Source organism: Venustampulla echinocandica, assembly GCF_003357145.1.
Source record: "Venustampulla echinocandica strain BP 5553 chromosome Unknown scaffold_3, whole genome shotgun sequence".
In the NCBI taxonomy this organism is placed as follows: domain Eukaryota; kingdom Fungi; phylum Ascomycota; class Leotiomycetes; order Helotiales; family Pleuroascaceae; genus Venustampulla; species Venustampulla echinocandica.
The window spans coordinates 1,994,077-2,008,707 of record NW_022474208.1 but is presented as its reverse complement, the minus strand read 5'-3'; the positions used below and the strand labels follow the sequence as shown (position 1 = coordinate 2,008,707).

The 14,631-nt window shown below is 47.5% G+C and overlaps 4 protein-coding genes across 4 annotated transcripts; 1 reads left to right on the top strand and 3 right to left on the bottom strand.

Moving 5' to 3' along the window:
* Positions 1-1,578: 1,578 nt before the first annotated feature.
* On the bottom strand, positions 1,579-4,653 carry BP5553_06263 (p-loop containing nucleoside triphosphate hydrolase; the record flags this gene model as incomplete). The annotated part of the gene is made up of 9 exons (XM_032014886.1): positions 1,579-2,087; positions 2,134-2,282; positions 2,342-2,616; positions 2,713-3,113; positions 3,164-3,251; positions 3,300-3,569; positions 3,618-3,658; positions 3,709-4,027; positions 4,084-4,653. 9 exons carry the CDS (start codon positions 4,651-4,653, stop codon positions 1,579-1,581), a joined length of 2,622 nt encoding a protein of 873 aa, XP_031869567.1.
* A 303-nt stretch (positions 4,654-4,956) lies between these two features.
* On the top strand, positions 4,957-6,765 carry BP5553_06262 (WD40 repeat-like protein; the record flags this gene model as incomplete). Its single annotated transcript, XM_032014885.1, has 5 exons — positions 4,957-5,184; positions 5,235-5,589; positions 5,646-6,482; positions 6,541-6,573; positions 6,659-6,765. The coding sequence occupies 5 exons, from the start codon at positions 4,957-4,959 to the stop codon at positions 6,763-6,765; spliced, it is 1,560 nt and encodes a 519-aa protein (XP_031869566.1).
* A 519-nt stretch (positions 6,766-7,284) lies between these two features.
* Positions 7,285-8,355, bottom strand: BP5553_06261 (Uncharacterized protein; the record flags this gene model as incomplete). Its single annotated transcript, XM_032014884.1, has 1 exon — positions 7,285-8,355. One exon carries the CDS (start codon positions 8,353-8,355, stop codon positions 7,285-7,287), a length of 1,071 nt encoding a protein of 356 aa, XP_031869565.1.
* A 2,238-nt stretch (positions 8,356-10,593) lies between these two features.
* On the bottom strand, positions 10,594-13,490 carry BP5553_06260 (uncharacterized protein; the record flags this gene model as incomplete). The annotated part of the gene is made up of 4 exons (XM_032014883.1): positions 10,594-10,901; positions 10,955-11,357; positions 11,404-13,384; positions 13,468-13,490. 4 exons carry the CDS (start codon positions 13,488-13,490, stop codon positions 10,594-10,596), a joined length of 2,715 nt encoding a protein of 904 aa, XP_031869564.1.
* Between the last annotated feature and the right edge of the window lie 1,141 nt (positions 13,491-14,631).

Here is a 14,631-nt window from a genome sequence, read left to right as displayed (position 1 = left end):
GTTTTGGCTGAATCAAAGGTTGGTGGTGTAGCAGTGATATGCCCGAGGTGTGGTAATGTTTGTCTGTTTGGTGATAATGATTGGGAGCTGTGTTGAACGACAAGTACACAATACAAGGCTACCGAGGTGTAGTGATGCATTCATAAGGTGGGGTTCGGGGCAGACTAGGTGTTGGCTTCGCATCAGTATGGCAGATAATCCAAAGATTAGGACGTGGAAGGTGATGCCTACGACACCCATAATCTATTTTAATAAAAATGGATGCACTGTGGAAGTATCCAAACAGGAGATTCGGTCAATTCCAGTGTTGGCTGCCAGGTTTGGTTGGAATCAGACGCCAATCAAGGCCACATAGGGAGGGATAAGCTTTTAATCTACCAATGTCCGTCATTGATATTATTGCCGGGCCATATATTGCTACTTCGACAGCTTTTAAGTTATTGGGAAGTATGTACTACCTCACTCAGATCGGCCTTGGGCGAAACCGCTGGATGATTCGGAAGCCGGCACATGCTCCGACCTCGCGGAATGTCTATTGGGAACCGGTAATTTCGGTGTTGCTATACTGTAGTGTTGCATAGCTATGATAGCTTGGTACTTGTAGGCACTGAATGGAGGGATTGTTTAATATTATTGTTGCAGAGGAGGTTGCGTACGACGTTACTACGTTACTAACCCGCATTGTTGCCCAGCCCCACGCCCCACTCTTAGTTCCTTCCCCACATTCTCGCGATCTTGGCATGAAGCGATCTCCCCCCTATTTACCCCTATTTACCCCTATCCACTCCCGAGTTCTTTTCAGTGGTTCGCTTACACCAAGGGAGGGCGATACCCGCTGAGCCTCGGAAATTTGTGGGTCTTGACATGTACTGCGCATCTAAGCCAAGTAAGTAAGATGATAATCGCCCTGTATGAAGTAAGCACCTAGCGTTTTAAGTAAGCAGGTTAATATAGACCACCAGGACCCGGACAAAACACAGAACACACCCATGTTCGATTCCTAGTTTTAGGTACCTCTCCCAATCACTGATCAACAGAGTCAGATTTCAACGACAACATGCCAGGCCAAGTAATCACCTGTGTGGCTGTCTATCCCAATAGTACCAATACCATCTAAAACAACATATCGCCCATGCGACGAGGATATGGGTATATGCCAAGGCCCGCTATCTCGTCAGGGTTGCTGAAATAGGGTTATAACTTCTACGCTTGGACCACACAGATAGGTGGGCCTATCCAAATCTGTGGAAAGAAATAATTCAACGACTTGGCGATCTGGATAATAATATATTTCCATACCTTGGAGTGTTACCCCAGTGGGGCTGAAGGAACGCCTCAAGGTAATCTAAAACCGTTACGATATGCTCTAGTAAGAGAAACTCCATGGATACTAGAGACCAGGGTATCGCTAATCTAGCCCAGAAGCAGCGAAAGAAACATTGATGATTTAACTGTAGATAGGATAATCGCTGTTCCATAAAGCAAGCTATAGCGTAGCAATTAGCCAGGTGGTCATGACAGGTCGCCAAACCCTTCACTTCCATCCGACTGCGCTGAGCAATATTCAGCAATATTGCACTACTCATGCTCTGAGGTATTACTAGACCGAGATTCTGCTGCTGTGGTAACTTCCTCGCCTATCATCCTGTCCTCCCCGGGATCCACGTCATCCTCATTCTCTGAGTCACCCGTAGAAACCTCATTGTCAATCTGGTACATCCTCCTGATAAACTCCTCTTGCAGCTTCCGCAGCCAGCTCAACAAGACAGCCCCATCCATGGGGCTATCAGCGGCTTGAGACAGAGTCTCTTTCAGACTCAGGACTAACTTCCTCCTCTTAGCAAGAGCTATAGCCATAGAACACTTTTTCTTGGCTGCGGCACGATCATCGAGTGTTTTCGTAACCTTTTCTGCGACTTCTAAAACTTGTGCCGGGAGATCCATCACACGGGCTAGTGCGAGCCCGTAGTGGTCTTCTCGTACAAAGTCACTCTTGACCTTGTAGAGCATGGTCATCGAATTCGGCTCAGCCATATCGACAGCGAGGTGCTGGTTGACTACCCCAGGGCGGTGATGCATAACTTGGGCTGCCGCAGATTAACTACCGCATATTATTGAAAGCTTACGACATACCGAGTTCACGAAAATGAGTTACAAACCATATTAAAGCTTTGCTTTCAACTAGGGCCTCTGCAATGCTCAGCGCAATTGCAAGACCGTCTCGTGTACTCGTTCCTCGACCGAGTTCATCAATTATAGCGAGACTGTGCTGATCAATGTTCCTGAAATAAAGTATTAACATGCAGCTTGAACGCGGATATTTTAACCAGGTAAGAAGTACCTGAGTATGAAGGCTGTTTCTCTCATCTCAGATGCAAAGGTTGACACATTCGCATCAATGCTGTCATCCATCGATACTCGTGCGAAAATCTGACGAATGATGGGAAATCGCGCGAACCGGGCGGGTACAAAACTGCCAATTTGAGCCATGACACACATGAGAGCAATAGACCGAATATATGTGCTCTTGCCGCTCATGTTGCACCCAGTTATTATCTGAAATCGAGACTGCTGTGTTGCATACACATCATTGGGGACAAACTTTCCCTTATGAACCTGAAGTAAGGATTAGTCTGTAGCTCCCAGCACATAGTAGTGTAAAATATAATATAACATCTCAGGTAGGTTAAAACACGGGAATTAATAACCAACCCTTTCTTTAATTGGATGACGACCAGATTCAATCATAAGACAATCTCCGATCTCGGGTTTGACGTATTCATTTACTATAGCCAAATGTCCAAATGCGGCAATCATGTCTAGCATAGCAATACTCTCGCAAACTTTGAAAAGACTTGGGATCTCGCCACGGATATCGTCTAATAGTTGCTGAATAGTTTTGTCGCTCGTTAAAACAACTTCTTGATGCGAGTCCGCAATCCTTTGGTTGAGCTTTACAAGTGCCAAGGTCTGGCATTCGATGAAAGATTTTTTTCGAAAACAATTGATCAAGATGTCTGGAAGAGTTCGGCCATCAAAGTCGCTTTCTCGGACTCGTAAATAGTAATACCGAGAAGTATCATACCGCGTCTCTGCTTGCATTTCGTGTTGTTCTATACAGAGCTCAGTACAAAGTCGCCATTTCATGGACCACACAACGCACGATTGATCTCGGTGACATGTTGATGGACGTCTTCGGTGGCTTCTTTGAAAGTTTGACGTGCTACATCGAGAAAACCACAGACACCAGCCTTAAAACCGTCAGCATCTTAGGTATTGAGTTTAAACCACTGCATTACCTTAACCGCATACGTTCTCTGATTTCGTAGATCTAGGGGCTTCTTTTGATATGTCACATCATCATTGACTACTTCTTTGATCAACTGGGTGGTGGGGTCAATATTCCCAGGCCGACAGTTCTCTCGAATAGTCACCAGAAGCTCTGATCGGGCGCCCCCCAAGACCTCGAAGAGCTTTGGAGCCGCTTCCACGAAATTCTTCAGCATCAGGATGTGGTTGATAGCTTGTTCTGAGTGGCGTATACTAGGATCCATAGGGATGGTAATTAGCTAAATATGTTAGCGAATCAATAACAAGAGTAGCTGAAATGTTCTTACCAAAGTCAATAGCTTCTCGATATCGTTGAAAGATTTTAAACCTGCGACGTGTAATCAGCAACCAAGCACCCACAAATACCGAGCAACTAACCTTGTCTCGTCTGATAGAACATATCGTCATGAGACAAGAGCTCCTCGGCCGCTTCATAACGCTGTGTTAGCACATCTGACTGCGTCGAAGGTTGAAGTATGCTGCTTCGGAGAAGTCGCGAGCCCATCGGTGTCAATGTCTCACTCATCAATCCAAGCAGGCAATGTTTTGATTTAGTATCATGGATGTTCTGAATAAGCTCCAAAGCTCGAATAGTGGATAAATCTATCATCATTGTGCCCTCCGAAGGTTGATACTTGATTCGAAGAGAGTGAAATGCAAAAGTTAGGGACATCTTCAGTTCAATGTATTTCAGAGCCTATACGGACACATAATAAGCATGGTTAAACGATTGAGTTAAGAACCTCAACTAACAGCAGAAAAACAACACGTTGCGAAATAATTACCGCCAATTGCGACCTTGAGGGCCTCCAGATCTTGACTGAATGCTAATTGCCGAATAAAGTCAAGACCCAAAGTTTCCGACCAGTACTTACGGTCTATAGCGACCATTTTGGCCCCGTAAATATTCTCCTCGACAATCTGGTACATCTTTGATTTGGGATTTGGAGGGGCAACAGTGGAAACAATTAGGATTTCAGTAGGCTCGAAAACTTGGAGCTTGTTCAGAGTTCTGGCATAGAACTGATTATCACAAATTTGGCTCAGGACTGCCTCGCCAGTGGAAATGTTCACAAATGAAAGTCCGACGGTAGGAGTAATGCCGCGGCCTTCACTGATGGCGCATATGATCTGTTGAGACTCGCCGCCTCCGAAGACTGAACCAGTACGAGAACTGCGACGGGTACCTGGGCGAGTAGTGCCTGGGCGAGTTGTACTTGATCTAGTAGTGGTACCATAGATGGACTGGGAAGCGGATGTACTGTATCCATTTTGATACGATATAGATGCGTAACTGGATGATGTTGATGGCCGAGAGGTCATGACTGATTGCCGGAAGAAACGGTTAATTTGTGAATATTAGCGGGTTATCAAGAGATCAATGCCAATGCCAACAGGAAACAGTATCGCGTGGTATATTTTTGCGGAAAGCAGTCGGCAGTCAGCATGAGTATTAAGATCCAGTTTGGAGGCTGTCATCAGGATGCTGTGGTTGAGGTTAAGCGAGATGTTGATATTGATAAGGAATGTGCACGGGCCGCAAGGCTGAAATAATTACGAAATTATTTTCTGCCTCGTTATAATTAAAACTGCAATTCTTCTCATAGCACCAAGGGCATCAATATCATGGCAACTGTACTCCCCCCACCAAGCAAGAGGCAGCGGACCGATGCCGCCGAGAGATCAAGACAGCAACAAGATATTGAGCAGGTTCCAAGCGATGCGGGGAGCCTGCGACTACAGTTCTTCGATGAGACGACAGGATTACCCATCGGTGACGGCCCAGTCTTGGTTCCAGTCGCAGATGCGACCCCCAAAAACTTGGAACTACTCCTGAACACATTACAAGGACATGTGAGAACATCCCAAGACGCCATTTATAGAGTGTATTAATAGCTTTTTAGGACTCCTCAGAATATATACCGTATCGCTTTACCCTCCCTGTACCCGACAAGAAGACGTCCGAGACGATTACCACCGCATTCCCGACGAACGTATACAAGACATTAATAACCCCAGGTCTGATCAGCACAGAAGAAGTTCAAAATATATCAGCAGCACCGCAGGCTGTATTCAGAGTACAAGCGGTCTCGAGGTGTGCGTCGTCAATACCGGGTCATGGAGAAGCAATCCTCGCAACTCAATTCTCACCGAGATCTTCAGCTCGAATGGTTTCAGGAAGTGGAGATTCGACGGCAAGAATCTGGGACTGCGATACAGGCACGCCGGTGCATACATTAACCGGAAGCCGAAGTTGGAGTAAGTAATCCCCTATACGCCTTGTGGAGCGCCGGGTTCTGACCCCCATCATTTAGTCCTTGCGGTCAGCTGGTCGCCAGATAATGAGACCATTGCAACTGGCAGTATGGACAATACTGTCAGGTTATTCAATTCGAAGTCGGGGGCTCCGTTAGGAGGCCCTATGAAGGGCCATTTGAAATGGGTGACTAGTCTGGCGTGGGAGCCATATCACGCCCAAAAGCCTGGAGAGCCCCGACTGGCCTCCGCCTCAAAAGATACTACGGTCAGGGTATGGTCTGTAAATCAACAAACGATTGAAATGGTGTTGAGTGGCCATAAAGGATCCGTCTCGTGTGTCAAATGGGGAGGTACGGGTTTGATATATACAGCCTCTCACGATAAGACTGTGAAGTCCTGGAACGCTAAGGATGGTACTCTTGCGCAAACCTTCAATGCCCATGCCCACTGGGTGAACCATCTTGCCCTATCTACCGACTTTGTTATTCGAACGGGTTTCCATGACCACACTGGTAAAATACCGGATTCCGACGAGGGTAAACTTGCCAAGGCCAAGGAAAGATTTTTAAAAGCCGCGACAATACAGGGTGAGGTTGTGGAGAAATTGGTTTCTGCTAGCGACGATTTTACGATGTTTTTATGGGATCCTTCGAAGGGAACCAAACCCATCGCAAGGATGCTGGGTCATCAAAAGCAGGTGAACCATGTCACGTTCTCCCCGGATGCATTGCTTATCGCAAGCTGTTCTTTTGATAATCATACAAAACTCTGGAATGCTCGAGATGGGAAGTTCATCAATACCTTAAGAGGACATGTTGCGCCCGTGTATCAATGTGCGTTTAGTCCAGACTCACGCCTCTTAGTAACCGGCAGCAAAGATTGTACTTTGAAAGGTGAGTTGTACCCTTAATATCAAGAATTCGCCATTTTACTAAACAAGTATATTATCAGTTTGGGATATGCAAACTCATAAATTGGCTGCAGGTGTGTTCACCGAGATTCCCCCTTACTAGGCGGTCTATAACCGCATTATCCTGTGGGGCTTGTTGCTAACTTGATGCTTACAAAGATTTGCCTGGTCACAAAGATGAGGTGTACGCCGTGGATTGGAGTCCAGATGGACAGAAGGTTGGAAGTGGCGGTAAGGACAAAGCTGTACGCATTTGGAGGCATTGATTTAATCGATATCCGGGCTTGACACGTGCAACTTTTATCCGAAATCACTTACTGTGTCAGCATGTATCTACAAGTATGCATGTATGCCTAAATAAACCCCTACTTATATTCCAAAAGTTTAGGTGGTCCCGCGGGGAAGAAAGGGTGACGGATTAGTGTCGTCCCATGGGTATCCTGTGTCATAATTCCCTATCCATAATCCAAATTTCCCAGTGGAACTCGCGAGGATAGGCTACTAAATAAAACGAGGTGATTTTCAACTCCAAATATAAAACCCCCATGTCTCTCGTGTACAATTTCAATTGGCATCTCTTATCAGCGCTTGTTACGCCTGTTGCGATGATACTACTCCATTTATAGTGCCGCCTATCATAGTCTCTATCCTTGAATTCTTTTTCGACTCTTAATAAGTGGCTTGCATTTCATGGAGGATATATCATTGTCTCATTATCAGCAATACACACTCTCCACCGAGTATGCTCATTACTCAATGCTTCTACCTCCACAATCCCCTTCCCCCTAAAGCTTGTAAACCAACTTCTGCCCACTCACTTTCCCATTCTGCATATCATTCAACCCCTTCAACACACCATCCAGCCCACCATCGCCGACCTTTGCAGGATGATTCTTCAACTTCCCCTCCTTCAGCAACTTCTCTGTCAATTCAAACCAATACTTCCCAAACTCAAAATCTTCCTTGCTCGCGGGGAAAGTTTGTCCAAATTTGAGAAATTCCTCACCGAAAACCGTATACATCAGCGTTGACGTATACTTAACCCCGTCATCTCTCGGCAGTTGATTCGTAAGAATGGTGCCAAAATGGCATACATTGCCATGAGAGGAGAGCGCTTCCGCGCAGACTTTGGCAGAGGAGTCGTTCCCAACAGTATCCCAAGCCCACCTCAACTTATCCCCGGTCAACTCTCTAATCTTAGATCCGCACGCGGGGTCATTATAATCAAAAACCTCATCCGCGCCCCGACTCTTAACTAGCTCATTATTCCGCGGTGAGCACGTAGTAATAACCTTGTAACCGGCCAGCTTCGCAAACTGGATACCCAGCGTCCCAGTCGCTGTGCTACCACCATAGATGAGAACCCACTCGTCATTCCCTTTTCCCTCGAATGGTAATTCCAAGCCCAATCCCTTGCCCTGCTGGAATAATCCTTGTCCGACTGTTATGCTTCCCAATCCGATGGTACTCGCGTCCTCGAAGGAAACAGAGTCGGGGATGCGCATAGCAACATCCCCCTTCACAGCTGCATACTCGGCGAATACCCCGTCATAGGGCTGGCTGGAATTGGAGCCGTGGGCACAGCCGAAGACCTTATCTCCCACTTTGAAGGACTTGGTGACTTCGGAGCCAATTGAAACAACGGTACCGGCATAATCGCAGCCTACGATGCTCCACGGATCGCCATGGAGGCCCCCTGCAATGTGCTTCCAATCTGTGGGGTTGAGGGCGACTGAGTGGACTTTGATTAGGAGGTATGTTGGGCGAAGTTCGGGGACGGGAATTGTTGTAACGGTGCCGGATTTGTTGGAGGAAGTCAAAGCTTTCATTTCTTTGGGGATAGTTGGGGAGGCCATTTTGTAATTCACTGTGGTGTTTGTGATGTTTCGTGGTATTTATTGGAAGTGCAGATAATGGTAGAGAGGTGGGGTTTGCAGATGGAGGGGTAAATCCTAGAGGGAAGCTACGAGGTTATATAGCAAAATGTTACCCAGTACAAGGGGCATACTTTTATATGGAGTAGTTTAGCCACTATTGGTATCATCCACTTAAAAGACATCTTGGCCATCTGTACGGGTGTACGGAGGTAATTCTCTAACACCATAGTATAAGCCCATTCCGAGTTCGTTCCAATCGAAGCTAACATCCGAGCGTCAGCACCCCACCTACCGATTAACTATAACCTCGGGAAGTAACCTAGGTTTATAATCCTATAAGGATCTGCGTGTTCAGTAATCAAAGCAAATGCAAAATATTCAATTCAAATACATATGGTTCGGACTGTAAACACCCACAGATAAATAAACTCAAGAGGTACTTGCGACCTCAATATACAAGTCTAGATGGATATATCTATCTTGCTAGATAGAGAGGCATTATAGCACTCGCAGATATCCCCTATATATCATAATTCGACAAACAAAATGCATCCCTCACTCTATCATAAAATGAAAAAAGATCATAAATCCGTAACAACACGAAAATGCCTTGAGAAATGCCACCCACCTCCCAAGCCCCACAAATCATTCTTACCCATCGCTCCCATTCCCCCATCATCCCCTATAATACTCCCTCTCACGTCCTCTCTCAACCAACCTCCCACTAACCCTCGGGCTATCATGCGTAATACTCCTACTTCTCCTTCGCTGTCCTTCGGGTGCCTCCACGTATCGGTACGTATCATATTCCTCTCTCACAGGCTCCCTTTCCCTCACCCTCTCAATATACACCTCTGACCCTCTATCACTATGGTGGCTATGCCTCTTGCGGCGCGTGTCCTCTTCAATCGTAATGTACTCGATCCTCGGAGGCGGGGAGGGTGCGTGTATTATTTTGGGCGGGGCGGGAGACGGAGAGCGGATAGATGGAGGACAAGGGGTGCGTGTCCTGGTGATTGTCTCTTCGACCACCCGTGAGCGGGAGTGCTTATGTCGGTGTGGTCGATTGGCGAAGGAAACATCGTCTTCCCAACGTGGGCGTGCTGGTAGAGGAGGAGTTAGTTATTCGTACTTGTATAGGGTGGGCATAGGGGTGAGGGAGAAGGGAAATGCCAAGATTTCTTACCATAAAAACACATTGTTGCTCGGCGCTGTATTCGAGAATAGTCGCGGTCGTTGCACACTCTCTACCTAATGTCGAATCCCCTCAATACTGGATCCGCAAGTATCTGTCTCTTTTGTCGTTCTCCCCTTATCCCACTCTTCTCTTTGGCGAGGACTTGATTCAAGGCAACCAAACGTTGCGCAATTCGGCCCTCCGACACTCAATCACAGTCAAGTCTCAATAGCGAATCTCCAAATCGCAAATCCCGTCGGTAAACTAAACGGACGGCCTTCCTGCGCAAAATATACCACAGAGAACTGATAGATGTATTTGCTATTCGAGCATAGAATAGACAAAGGTAAAAGAATTGCAAAGCACCCGAACTTGGACGTTGAGGAAGAAGGGGAAAAGACCTACCGAGCCAAGCAGGGCAATGCTGCATGTTGCATGTTGCACACGAAGCACCCATTGTTATTTTGGTGGCAGGAACTTCGTATGCGCAGGTGCCGCGGCTGGGGCTGGGGCTGTGGCGGGGGGTGTGGCAGGTGGGGTCGTCGGGTGACGTAGGTGGTCAGCTTGGAAAGTTGCTCTAGATTGATTCATTATTGACAAGGCAGTAGTGTGCTTGGGGCCAAGGAGTCCAAGAACTATCAGTTTAACGGTGTCTATACATTTATGAAGTACCAGTATAAATACCTACCTACCTATGTACTTAATATAGCAGCAGCGACACAATACACGATATAAACAGGTGTTTTCTTCAAGTCTTATCTATTCTTATTTCTCGTTTCCTTGATATAACTACATGTATGCAATCATTCATTCGTCAATTCCCATCTTAGCATCACGACGTTATGATGCCATGGTAGGGCCACGGATTGCTCCTGAAAATATTTCTTCCTTTTCCATCGCTCTCCATAATTTCGTCCATAAAAAACTCCTACAATATACAGCACAAAAGGTAAACTAGCATCTGAAGAACTTGCTCCAAACGCCTCAAAATTTTGCTCGATTTCGAGATCGATAGTGAGACATTCGTCCCGAATGACTGCTTAAGAGAGCTTGGCGAGCTTCGAAAGCACCGTCAAGACACCGGTAACACCTTGCGTAAGTGTATATCCAGCTTCGGTATTTCGACTGCTCAGGCTGACAGTCGTAACGTCTGCAACCGCCAACTGTTTCTGGAGGTCGTTGGCCCATCGGAAAATAACTTCATCATCGCGGCCATCACCAACGACCATGAGGAAGTCGGCAGGTGCCTTTTGGGATTGGTTTGGGGGGAGGTTCTTCAGGAGACTTGCGTATATTCTCTCGGCGGCTGTGGCTTTGGACCAGTCAATTGGTGCGACAACCACGGCATCTGTCTATCGTTGGTATGTATTTTCAGGTCAGGTGAAAGGGTTGGGGCAATACCTTCGCTTGGAATAGCCTTAACTCTCTGTTCCTCACACGCATCATTGATGTGACTCGCACAGTCCCCTGCAAGGCGACTCGCGCTCTCCTGATCATCGCAGTGCTTGTAATTGAAGATCAAACTGCAGTGGCGGCGTTCAACTGACGAACCAGGCGTACGCTCCTGATAGTAGTGCATAATCCCTTCCACAGACTCTTGCCAAGCATTCATCTCCTCAGCATTAGCCATGTCGATCCATGTAGTAGAGCCAGCCTCCTTGATGAAGCAACCATTCTCGGCAACGAGTCCAAGGTTAGGTATACGCTTGAAGAGACTGTCGAGCTCTTCAGGTTGGCGGCCGGACATAACGTAGACGATGTTGCGTTCATCATTAAGGAGGTCGCTCAGGACGTCGAGGGTGCGCTAAAGGCATTAGCATAAGCTCTACCTTGAAAGAAGTTTGACTTACCTGTGGGCTGGTGAGAATAATGTCGTAGGGAGATCCCCAAGATGCAAGGGTACCCTCATAATCCAGCATGAAAAGGCGACGCTCCGATTTCATATATGATTGACCCAATGCATTCACAGATAGCCGAGGAACAGAGGTTGTATCGCGACTATGCTGTTCATCATAGACTTTGTCAAGTTTCTCACGGAAGCCAGTAAACCAATGCTCTGCCGTAGAATGCATTACAGCTTTGTAGAGCTTTCTCCAGCGAGTTTCTTTCTCCTCGTCACTCATCTCCAAGGCCGTCTTGATGGCATCCGCACATTGCCGGTAGTCCCAAGGATTAACAGAGAGCTCATTCCCACCAAAGACTGATGCACTTCCAGTAAACTCACTCAGGATGAGTGAGCCATATCTGTTGTGCCCTTCGAACTTCCCATCTTGACAGAAAAGATATTCATGGCAAGTCAAGTTCATGCCTTCACGCTGGCTAGACACCATCAAGGCGTCGGCCACAGTGAGTAGCGCTAGATATTGCGCGTAGCTTATGTCTTGCTTGAGGTAAACAAGGGGCTGGTACGCCAGGTTGGCCCAAGAGGAATTGACTCTCGTAACAATGTCTGATACGGTGGCATCGAGTTCTGCCTGCTCAGTTGTAGATGTCGCAACTTGGATCATGACCACTCGATCTCGCCATTCAGGGTACTTGTTCAAGAAGAGTTCATAAGCCAAAAGCTTTGGTCGAACCCCACGAACATAGTCCAGCTTATCCCGCGCCACAATTAATTTCTTGCCACGGTAACGTTCGCGCATCGTGTTCAACCATTGGGCAACGTCGGGATCGGCGCGGTTCATGTTCAACGCAACTGGATCGATGCCAATAGCAAGATTAACGACATTCACAAAGCGATCCTCGAGCTGGACCCCATCATTGGTCGCCTCAACACACAGCAGCCGGCTGCAGGTTTGGAGGAAGTGGCGTGCATACTCGTGAATTTGGAATCCAATAAGATTGGCCCCCAACATGCCCTCAAGCAGCTGCTTTCGGACTGCGAGACATCGGAACACCTCCGAGGATGGGAATGCAACGTGCAAAAAGAAGCCGATCTTCGCGTCGGGGATCTTCTTGCGTATCATCTGTGGTACTAGGAGCAGATGGTAATCATGGATCCAAATAACATCTTCACGCTTCCAGTTCTTGGCGATTTTATCAGCGAATGCTTGGTTGATCTTAACGTAGTAGATCCAGGAGTGATCCTCATATGCTTTGCTTTTTGGATTGTCTGGAATCTGGTAGTGGAAAACAGGCCAAAGGATTTGCTTGCAGTAGTGCGTGTAATACCCGTCGAAATCGTCATCTTTACAAAAGACAGTCAAGGAATCGTGTTCGGTCGCCAAACGATCCTCAATATCCTGCTTCCGTTGCGTATCCTCCAGAGCGTCTGTTGGCATTCCTAGCGTACCGACCCAAATCTTCGAATCGAGCTTCCCATTTCGCACCGCGGCCTGCACCGCGTTTCGGAGGCCACCATTGCCCTGATCCGCCGGGACCACGGTCCATTCCGCGTGCGCAAAGACTCGATCATGGCTGTCACTTCGTGCAAGGTGTTGAGGCTGGCGGATACCCGCCCGCCCAAGAGCCGCCGCCTTCTCCTCCGCCTTATCGTGCTGCAATATACTTGCGGGAGGGGGTGTGGCCGCTCGTGATTTAGGTTGCATGAATGCCTTGCCAGTGCCCCATGCTGGTGAATGCGGATCGCTCGGAGCTATAATCGATCTTGGGTCATCTTGCTTGGGGAAATGGAGGCGTAATTCTGGATTATCCTTTGGAGCAAAGAACTCCTCATGATCGGTGGTTATGGGCGAGTGTGGAGGGGTCAAGTCCGGCTGCTTGAAGAGGCTGGGCCTGGTGTCGAGTTTTGGCCGCCTTGAAGGACTGCGTGGGCGAGGGCGCTCCGCGGGGTGAGTCGGAAGTTTGAAGTTAATGGTGTTGGGAAGGAAGCTATTTGGGTTTGTATCAGCAATCGTTCATTCTGTTCGCGCCCTCGGAGGTGCACAAAGAAACTCTACTAATAGAGAACTCACAGAGAAACGACGAAGAGCGTCATGATGAAAAGCTTGCAGAGGTCTCAAGACCAGCTCGCAGAGAAACCAGCAGAATAGAACTGAGCTTGCCAATGAAGAGGAATCGCGCAATCATGAGCAATGTCAAAATCGTTGTTTACGTTGCGAGGGAGCAGAGTGGCAGCAAGTGGCAAAGCCGTTGGATTCAGAGTTTCGCTCCGTAGTATAGCTGCCGTTTTCGACCGGTGTCAGTCGAGGGACCGAAGTTTGTATTGAGCGAGTGCGATCTGTGGCGGACTAGAGTTGTTTTATTTTTTCTTCTGTGAGGTTCTTGGACGTGACTCGAGTGGGGGAGGATATTATAATATATATATCAATCAACCGGGCACAACCAACGCCGAGACGGAGGAGGGGAGTTTGGATTGGCAAACTGGACGCCAATGCCAATGGAGGGGTATGTGTGTACGTGCGGACGTGTGCGGATTTCTTATGTTTGCGGTTGTTGCACAGATACTATTGTCTGCGGGCGGACGCACTGTAGTGTGTCGAAACCATTTCACTAATAATAATGTACGGGGCACGAATGACAGAGGACAAGACCAAAGGCGGGTTGAAATGGTATGAGGTAACACCTCGAGGTCAGCATTCAGAGTTCAGAATGGAGCTTTTTATTTTTCTGTCATACGTCAGGAACGCCTAGTTGGCATGGATAGAGCAACACTGCTTTGCTCGGTACACCATTTAATGCCCAGGAACAGGGTTCAAAGGAGCAGTGCAGATGCAAGTTTCGACGCCTTGGAAAAGCGACAAGGAACAAGCAAATGAGCCATTTAAACTCGGATAGAACCACGGGAAATTGATAGAAAGAGTCGAAGAACCCAAGCAATTGGCACTTAACAAATCGGGCTGTTCCGTCGTACAGGAATAGGAGATAAGAGATACTAAGGCCAATGACGACTTATCGCTATTGAGGAATGGATGACGCTTCAATTAGCCACGATTGACTATGATTGGCTCTGATCAGCTGTGATAGCTACAAGCCTACAACCAGCTATTGCTTGGAAGCTCCACGCTCCAACCATTTTATAGCCACGCACCAGGAACGGCTCAACCTTCCAACATACACTTCCTATAGTAGGGCCTATACGAACCTACGCTCTTTAACAATCAGGTCTAGACTCTAGA